This window comes from Seriola lalandi, unplaced genomic scaffold, assembly GCF_002814215.2.
Source record: "Seriola lalandi dorsalis isolate HSWRI2012SDOR001 ecotype SW California unplaced genomic scaffold, Sedor1 jcf7180002054559, whole genome shotgun sequence".
Lineage (NCBI taxonomy): Eukaryota > Metazoa > Chordata > Actinopteri > Carangiformes > Carangidae > Seriola > Seriola lalandi.
In genome coordinates, this window is record NW_019525112.1 from 1,860,604 (window position 1) to 1,869,778 (window position 9,175).

Below are 9,175 nucleotides of genomic sequence, written 5' to 3' on the forward strand. Positions count from 1 at the left end.
ATTTAAGTTTTTGGACTTTTGTAATCTTTGATTTATGATATATTGCTACCCATCCAGGTATACAATCGTACAATATGTGAGGAAAAAAGGAAAGTCAGACAGAGTTAGAAAAAAACAGTTTTAATGTAATAGTACAGTATGATATGAAAGCAAAATTTACAACAGTTATGCACTGATACTTTTTATCATTAAAACTAACCAGCCTTCAAAAAAGTTACTCGTCTAAGATTGAATTTCAGCAACAGTTCACCTAAGAATTCACATTACATGTCATAGATTATTTTCAGTTAACTTCAGCAATGCACTATCACATACACAACAAGACTAAGTACAATACTGTTAAACATAACTAACAGACACAGTTAGCATTTCCACCTATTCCTGAGATCTGAGTTATCTGTATTGTAAGAGACTATTTTGAAAATCATGGTAGAGACGATAGCAGGATGTATTGGTGTAGCAGCATGGTGATAAAGTAAACATGCATGCACTGGTAGCACTTAATCTCCCATTGAGGCCATGTGTCTCTTTGTGTGAATGTCCTGAGGCTATGCCATTAAAGAACACTGAGAAACTCCACAATTAGGAGACCATAATACCGACAGGAAACAGGAATCTCTGACATGTGTCATTTAGAGGAGGTTTTCAAAGTGTTGATCCTAGGTGGAGATCCCTAATAGACTGGACTGACATCGTCTTGACAGGGCCCTGAGGTCAGCACCACATTGTCCAGCCCTATCTCTCCTCCAACACCTGTCGCACGCTGAGCTTCAAAGATAATCTGAAAGACATTCAGTGGTACCATTGCATCTTTAGCTTGTAGTTTCAAGTAATAAGTGAACAGTATGTCTTTCCAACATACTGTGAACCACATTAATTTAACGTTATAGAGAAAAATCCGTCATTGCTAGTCATATAAGTATAACATTTGCACAGTGCTGATGATAGTTATTATTACAGGTATTGTGTTATTAGTAGTTACTGCATTGGTTTAACGATGTGACTCTAATATGTCTTATGAATTGAATAAATGACTCACAGATTCTGGGGCTTTCTCTTTCCAGGCCACAGCGAGGAGCTCCGTCTGCCAGCCTTGGTCTCTGCTTTGATTCTGCTCCCACACTGGGTAAGCATTGTTATCCAGCAGCACCCTGAGAGCACCCACATTATGTCCCACCACATGGTAGTCAAAGGTGAGGCAGAAGCTGCCCTGCTGGACCCGGTCATTGAGAAGCAACTTCAGCTTGGCCACGTCCCCCTGCTCCCCTAGAAGCCCACTCATAGCCATGTAGTACTCAGCACCTGAGAGAATTTGAAGCTGTTATAAGTAAGTGTGTCTGAATGCACAAAATAATTCCTCTTAAACTAAAATGCAAAAAAATGTATCTTGCTGCAGATTCAGCATTTTGTTACCAGTATCATGGTAGGCTACACTCCAGTCCATGTCATCAGCCTTGTCTTGGACCCACTCACATGCTCCCTGGTCAAAGTTGCAATCCATGATAAACTCTACAAGGTGAAAGAACAAGGAAAAAATGGGCAAATTAGTCATATAAACATTATAACATTATAAAACAATGGCTCATATACAGATATTTGATTACCCTCCTGAACTGGTGCTATTGGGATTTCTTTGACTTCTGTGGCTGGGCCAAATACTGATTCGAAGTCCTCTGATACTGTGTATACAGAGGAAGAAAGGAAAAAATCAGTGTGAACACATGAATTTTATTCTAAATATTACAAAGCAAATATGACGGTGAGTAAATGAATAAAGGCAGACATAACTGCATCAGAATAACACTCGTATAATAACATAAAACGTGAAACTATGAATTCCTAGGAAAATATGTGATCTAAAAAAAAACATTCCAAAATTATGCAGCAAAGAGATTTTCCCCAATGAAACATACACCAGAAAGGGGCTTTTAACCAACAGGTGTAGACCTGCCCTGCTGTCACTCATGTCTTGAGAAGGAACTACAACTTTAGGATGCAGCCCACCCCCCCAAGCATTTTAAAGCTCTTGCAGCAAACCACCCCCATGGCAAACAGCCTTAGACTGTCAGACGAGTGACAGCTGGGGTTATTTAACCTGCTCACCCTGAGTGGGCTAGTGTTAGAGAGGTCTAGAGTGCTGATGACAGACTTTCCTACTTGGAGTCAAGTCTGTTTGCACAACAGCTGTTTTGGGAAAAACATAATAAAAGGCTTGGGGGCTTCGTAACCTCCCTCCCTTCCTCACCCTCCTCCCAGGAGATGGGAAGCAGGCCCAGGATGACTTGTATCCCTGGGCTCTCACATGCCGACAGAGTAACATTCCTCCCTGGAGGTGATGGATGTCTTGGGACCTGTCTCCTCTTGCTATCTGACTTCTTACACAGACTCTGTGTTCCCATAAATATCACAATTGGTGGTGAAAGACAACCACATTTATCGAGTGTTTCGGTGAGATGCATACCACTGCATGGTCACACTGCCCACTGTAATCTTTTTATCATTGTCACCAGAATGTGTATATATGCAGGAGTGAATGGCCTGTGCAATAAGCCCTTGATTGATTGACTGATTGACTTAATTCTTTATTTATATTGCTGGGTTCTTATTGAAATCTTTACATTTTTTTATTTGATTTAGCCAATGGTTTAACGTAAAGAAAGAGTTTTGAAAAACGCGCGCTTAGAGTTCAGTTGAACTGAAGGATTAGTGACTCTTTTTTTTCCAGTTCTGGAGGACATGGCAGCATGACACGGACAATGCTTGTGGTTCTTTGTTGAAATAATTATCCTGACTGGGATGTCTCTGACCTATCAGATTCAATGTTCTTCCCTAAAAAGAGTGTACTTTTGTGCCTCTAATATAGGAAATGTGTATTTCTTCATTGTCAGTAACATCAGACTTTCCAAGAAGAGTTATTTAGGTCTCAGAGGAGCCTGAGGTTGACAGGGAACATGCTTAGACCAGACCTACTATTTTTCTACTTATTTCAGCTGCCTATTGGAAAATTTATAACTGTGTTGACACAAGAGCAAAATCTGTATAGGAACATACTGAGTTTATTTAGTCTATATGATTAATGCATTGCAAACCACCCAGAATACTAGAAACAGAATTATTGCAAGACAGCCACACTTAACTGAAAACATCTCCTCTTGGATTGAGCTGGTTGTCTTCCTCTTCCTCCTCCTCCTCCTCCTCCTCCTCCTCCTCCCCCTCCTCTTCCTCTGGAAATTCATCCACTGGTCTCTGCTCTGTCTGGGCGCCAATGTAGACTTCTCCATCATAGTCAAAAGGCTGCTGGCGGATCCTAGGGGGTGGCGTTGCGACTGGTTCAGGGATAATGTTTTTGATGTCCTCGTTTTCCAGCTTACTTCCCAGAATGCCAGGCCTCACTTGAGAGTCTGGGATGGCTGCAGGCAGGAAGAGGAATCAGCTTAGACATGTGGAACTGTAATTATGAGTTAGAAACACAGTATTTTACCAGAATTCAGATGCATTTGTTGTTTGTTGTCATGTATTTTGCAGCTGCTGATCTTGTTAATTACTTCCTTGCAGTTACTTACCAGTTCACAGATGAAATACATTACTTTTCCACTAAGGCAGTTCTATAGCAAATGAACATGCTAAAACAACAGATAGGAACATCCTACTCCATGCAGGTGAAGCATGAAAGTGACATTCATTGCACATAACACAGACTTATGCACAAGCTTTTCATCACATACGTTCTGCATATTAAGGGTCATGCTGAGGATTCCAGGTCTCACATCAAGCTGTGTGTGCTGTGGACGTACAACATTTCCAGCCATGAGCAAGGGGGAGATTCAGGGGAGGTGCTCTTAAAAGCAGGAAAGAGGAAGGGATGAATGGGGTTGCAGGGCAGGGAGTGAGCAGTGGAAGCAGAGTCTCAGATTCCACACAGTCTCACCATTGAGGAACTCATCTGCACTGCCTTTGTCTCCATCCCACGACCTCTGATAAAACGGCTTGACTACAAAAAATAAAGGCATCTTCATTTACGCCGAAACCCCTGGCCTATACTTTTCTTGTGATTTGGCTACATGAGGCTTCACCTGTTGTTATCTGGGCCTGGATCAAAGAGTACAACACAAGCTGTCTTTCCCCTTCTTATTCTTCAGATGCTTGGCTACCATACGGTCTCATATTTACACAGGTGTGTTTTCAATCTGTGACTCTCCCTTCCTAACATCTGCAAAGAGGAGTGGAGTCTGAAAGCAGGAAACTACCTTTGGCGGGACTGTTGTTTTCTGATGTTTAAAGAGTCCAAATGAAATATGTGGCTGTAAAACTGCTCCTGACCTATCTGACTGCTCTCATCTGGGAAAGGCCCGAGACAAAGGCTTTTGTGAATGATTTTATTTGACAGGTTTTAGTACATATTAAAATACACCCCTAACATCAATTAATTCATAATTCTGTGAAACAGATCTCGGATCTCACCAGAGCATTCAAAGCCATTGCCTCTGAAGCCAGACTTGCACCTGCACTTGTAGGATCCTTGAGTGTTCAGACAGACAGCATGGTGGCTGCACTTGTGGGTGCCGGCTGCACACTCATCAAGGTCTGGAATTGGAAGAAGCCTATTTGTACCTTTAGGAGCAGAACTGATCATAGATATTTCCCATTAATAAACGCATATACCTTACCTACACAGTCATATTTGACGTCAACGTATTTCAGATCGTAGCCATCCTGGCACTTGCAGAAGTAGCTGCCAAAGGTGTTCACACATTGTCTGTTGTATGGGCAGAGGTTCTTCCCAGTAACACATTCATCAATATCTGAAGGGAAACAAAATAGGGGATAAATTATAGAGCCTGTGATTTCATAATCATCACCTACCTGTACACACCTGTATCTAGTACAAAACTTTGTACTTTGTAATATGGCACTACAAAAGTTGTGCAAAGTGCAATTATGGTATGTACGTTAAAACATCAGGTAATACTAGGAAAATCAGTCCCCTTGTTTTTATTTTATCGCATTTTAATTTTTTTTTTCATAATGGCTTATTCCCACTGCTCCAAATCCTTGACACTTCCTGCTGACTATTGACCTGGGTGGGGTGTAGCCAACCGTGTGCTTCCTCTAATTCACATTGAGTCATCAGCTGCTCTTTTTCTGTTCCAGCAGGGAGCTTCACCATCCTGTTGTAATGCATGCATCATGAACATGATCCCTCACTGGCTCCCCACTAGCCAACACTGCTAATTTGTTTGATTTGGCGCCTAGGCAGGAAGGAAGGAGCTATTGATATTGCTGTGTCTGCTACTTAGCATAAATGTAACACAGGAGTAAAATGTGTACCATTAGTAATGCTTTTGAACATAACATGATACAATGCCAGCCTATCACTGTATACAGTAATTTGATAAATAAATGTAACTTTGTATTTTCATTCAGTCATATCATTATCATACTTATATCTAATTACATGTATTCATGGTTTCACATTGAAACTTAAAGGCTGAGCCTGCAAAGTCTGTTATATCTAGTGCAGACTTACTTTATTTTAAAAAGATTATAGATATTAGACTACTTAATTCTTTCATGTTGGATAGAGTAGAGTAGATATGCGTCTGTCTCGTGCGAGTCTTTTATTTGTCTTTGTCTTGTTATGGTACTGTATGTCTGGGAAAAATGTAGTTTTTGGTACATTTTCTGAGTCTATTTTTGAGTGTGTTGGATCCATAGTAGTCATGAAATTTAATGCACTGAAGCTATTATGTTACTTCCTCCTGTGTGATCAGTATGTCAGACTGGCTCTGTCACAACTCAAACAGTTTTGTGGGAAGAAATATGACTTAATTGTCTCCATCTGATTTACAAACCAAGCATGCAAAAGCCACATAATGGGGTCTTTACAGAGTTTTTCCACTAAGCAAAAAAAATCCTAATCCAAGCCAAAGTTATTTCCTCTTCACTCTGTATAGTATTCCTGATTTAGATAAGGGCTATTTCTCCATCTGATTTTTTACTTTACTTGCATAGGCCTTATTCTAATTGCGTATTACATTTCATATAGGTTCTTTCACGCATGACATCATGTCCCTAAAAAGACATTTAGTCACTGTGTTAATAATCTCGCTGTGTGAGTGTGGTTGCTCACCTACACACGTCCTCTCGTCTTGCCCCAGTTGCAGCCCTGAAGATGGGCAGAGGCAGCGAATCTCCCCCTGAACTTCCTCACAACCATACTGACAGTGAGCAAGAGAGCACGTCCTGGAATCTACACACATAGACACAAACAAATAAATACACATTTGCAAATATGCAAACTCATAATTCAAATGCGTTATTCCCCTATGGTTCCACTCAGGGTATGTGTGGGACTCACTGGCACATGATCCATCGGGCATTAAGGTGTATCCATTGAGACAGTAGCACTTATAACTGCCGTAAGTGTTCATGCAGCGATGCTCACAGGGACGAGGTTTCAATCCACACTCATTCAAATCTAGAAATAAGAGCCATGTAATTGTATGTCATGTGTCATGTAATTTACTGAAACACAGCAGATTAAGATTTGCTTAAAAAACATTTGTAAAAGTAGCAAGTCAAGCGACTTATCAGCTGGAAATTAGATTACCCTCTACCCAATTTGACCCATGTTTTTCCAGACCCTGACCCCAAATACTCACCTTGATTACATGTCTTTCCGGTGTATCCTGGGAAACACTTGCATTTGTTGGGGCCAACACACTCTCCATGCTTGCAGCCTTGCTCACATTGAGCTGGTAAAACATTTAACATGAAGAAAATACCATCAGAAATATCAGTGGTTTGAGAATGGTGCGTTATAGTTAAACCACACATTGTATTATGCAGGAAAAGGTTTTTTCAATCTAGACTGCCCTCCACATTTTCTGGGTTAGGATAATATCTCTCTTGAAAAGAATAACAATTATTTGGAAACGGTGTATTGTGGCAGTAAATTTTGATTCTTCTCTCTATTTTTTTTCCTAATTAAAAAACCTTTGTGTGCAAACTGGAATGTTAACGTACTGCTTGATATTAAGAAAGTAATGTTTTTATATCAGAACTATTATTCACTGATTATGAAGAAGTCTCTGAATTAGTCTGTTCTTACCTTCACACTGCCCTTTACTGTTTTTCTTCCAGCCATAGCAACACTCCAGTCTCCTGCCATAGCGACACACACCTGGTTGGCTTCCAGTAAGGACTTGTCGGTAGTGCCTTTGTAGAAGAAGAGAGGAATGGAAGGTAAGATCTGTAATTTCACTGCCTTAGCAGTATTTATAGCCCAACCTGGTAATGCATGGAACATTAAACTGCAAATCTGGCTTTTAAGCAAAAATGTTGTCTCAATAGTGACAATGAAACACAGAGGACAAGTTTAGGTTATTACAGATTCATGTTCATATAGGGTCCACACATCCACAATCTAATTAAGCTCTCAAGCTCAGGCTTTCAGGCATCCATTTCTAATTAATGGTCCCAGTGGTGTTGGTGTGAAAAAACAAACAACCTAAATAAAGTGTCCCCTCACTAGCTCCCTTATAAAAGTATGGCTTCCTGTGGAGCAACAGCCAGCTGACAGGATGTTGGATACAGATGGAGAAAAACATGCTAATCAGACACTTCCTGCTTTGCACATCGATACCTAATACATGGCTCTATTTCCTCTGTTTACCTTTATCTTCATCTGACTCTCGTTACTGGAACCATATGAGAATCTACTGTAAGGTTATTTTCAGTTGCGTTCGGTGGGTCAGCGTTGCTCTCAAAATATCCTATAGAGATTACATTGCATGTGTGTATTTTTAACCTGTCAATTAGATTAAGATGTTAATGTTCCATTTGCTATTGACTTAGTAAATAAGTAAATTCATGCTAGAATCACACATCCAAATCTAACTTTACAGCTTTCAGCATCATCATCTCTGTCTAAAAGCTTATCTTTGAAGTTCAGTGCCAAGATCTAATATCCCAGATGTTGAGGTGTCACAGGGGTAGCATCCTAAAAGCAGCCTTGGCTCCAATGGGACTGGAGGAATCTGAGACTTGATAGAAAATCAACCAGAATAGCTCACAGGAGAGGGAACTCTTAAGTGTGACAGGTGCTCTTCAGTTATTAACAGTTGCTGTGCCACATTTAGCTGACAAACTGTCATAGCTCCCGCAGTCCGCTGTTGACGGTGACAGCAGTGTCCACATACCATCAAAACAACAGTTTTCCCTGTAAAGATTTAAACCACATACTTCAGTGCAAAGTAGGGGGTTTCGTGTTACTCATTAAACTCTACTTAAAATTACAGCATGTAGAGGAATTAGCAGTTAAAGTGGTAGTAATTCCCTTTTTTGGCCTCAGGAAATAAGCCAAATTGTATATTAGTCAATGCCATAGGTTACATTTTGGGTTTTTTATCGGTGTCAGTGCATTTCAGACTCAGTGCAATGTGAAATCTGTCTGACATTATACGGGAGCATCTTTTTGACTCTTAACTCAACAAATATCCAAGTAAATTTTACACCTGCTGCGCGTCTCTAAACACACCATGCAATATCTAACGCTCTGTGGCTCTTCTTCACTGACTTACTTACCTATGGGCTTTTGCACCACCAGAGGAGACGTAGATCAGGAGAAAAAGAGCACCGACCCAGGTGAATGACTGCATGTCTGTGACTGTGAGCAACCGGAGCGCTTTGTTTCCCACGGGGCTGACTTTGGTTACTGTGTGTTCCGACTATTCCTCCTGGGGGCTTACACTCATTAAAATGCTTAGACAGGTCTTGGTTGAGCCTTTACACAAGGCACGCCGGATTGCATGTATTTCCAGAGCACAAAGTCAAAGTTTCCTCCAGGGAAAAAAAAAAGCTCTCTTTCACTCTCTTCAGTGCAGCAGCTAAACTCTGTGTCCCATAATTTGCTTCCTCTTCTTCCTCTCTGAAATTTCAGAGGTGGGTTGACACTGTGAAATGACACTACACTGTGAGGGATAGGTTGTGACTTTTGGAGGTAGGAGTGTGTTTGTAAGGGGGGAGGAGATTATGTTTAGGGGTGCTCCTCTCTTCAGTGAAACCCTATACAGGGGCACATGCAACTCTTCCCGTGGAGTAGGAGAAATTATTCTGTTGCACAAATGTGAAATGCAGGGTTTCATTTTGTTGCTTTTCTGAAATAACATGTTCC

At 40.8% G+C, this 9,175-nt stretch overlaps 1 protein-coding gene across 3 annotated transcripts; it reads right to left on the minus strand.

Annotated features, from left to right (window-relative positions):
• Nucleotides 1-104: 104 nt before the first annotated feature.
• On the minus strand, nt 105-8,971 carry egfl6 (EGF-like-domain, multiple 6). Of its 3 annotated transcripts, XM_023415962.2 has the most exons (13): nt 8,587-8,971; nt 7,112-7,218; nt 6,663-6,755; nt 6,359-6,478; nt 6,131-6,250; nt 4,668-4,802; nt 4,462-4,584; nt 3,929-3,991; nt 3,138-3,410; nt 1,605-1,679; nt 1,414-1,509; nt 1,040-1,302; nt 105-781 (listed from the first exon to the last, which is right to left on the minus strand). In XM_023415962.2, exons 1-13 carry the CDS (start codon nt 8,658-8,660, stop codon nt 674-676), a joined length of 1,650 nt encoding a protein of 549 aa, XP_023271730.1. In that variant the 5' UTR covers nt 8,661-8,971; the 3' UTR covers nt 105-673. The 3 variants fall into 3 exon arrangements, with proteins under 3 accessions (XP_023271730.1, XP_023271731.1, XP_023271732.1); XM_023415963.2 differs by lacking the exon at nt 3,929-3,991; XM_023415964.2 differs by lacking the exons at nt 3,929-3,991; nt 4,462-4,584.
• Nucleotides 8,972-9,175: the final 204 nt, after the last annotated feature.

Coding starts and splice junctions, on each gene's coding strand:
- egfl6 (XM_023415962.2), bottom strand. CDS start 8,660: ATGCAGTCATTCACCTGGGTCGGTGCTCTTTTTCTCCTGATCTACGTC. Junction 4,803..6,130: donor AGACGAGAGGACGTGTGTAG/GTGAGCAACCAC, acceptor GTTTCCCTTCAG/ATATTGATGAATGTGTTACT. Junction 1,680..3,137: donor TCCAAGAGGAGATGTTTTCA/GTTAAGTGTGGC, acceptor CTGTATACACAG/TATCAGAGGACTTCGAATCA.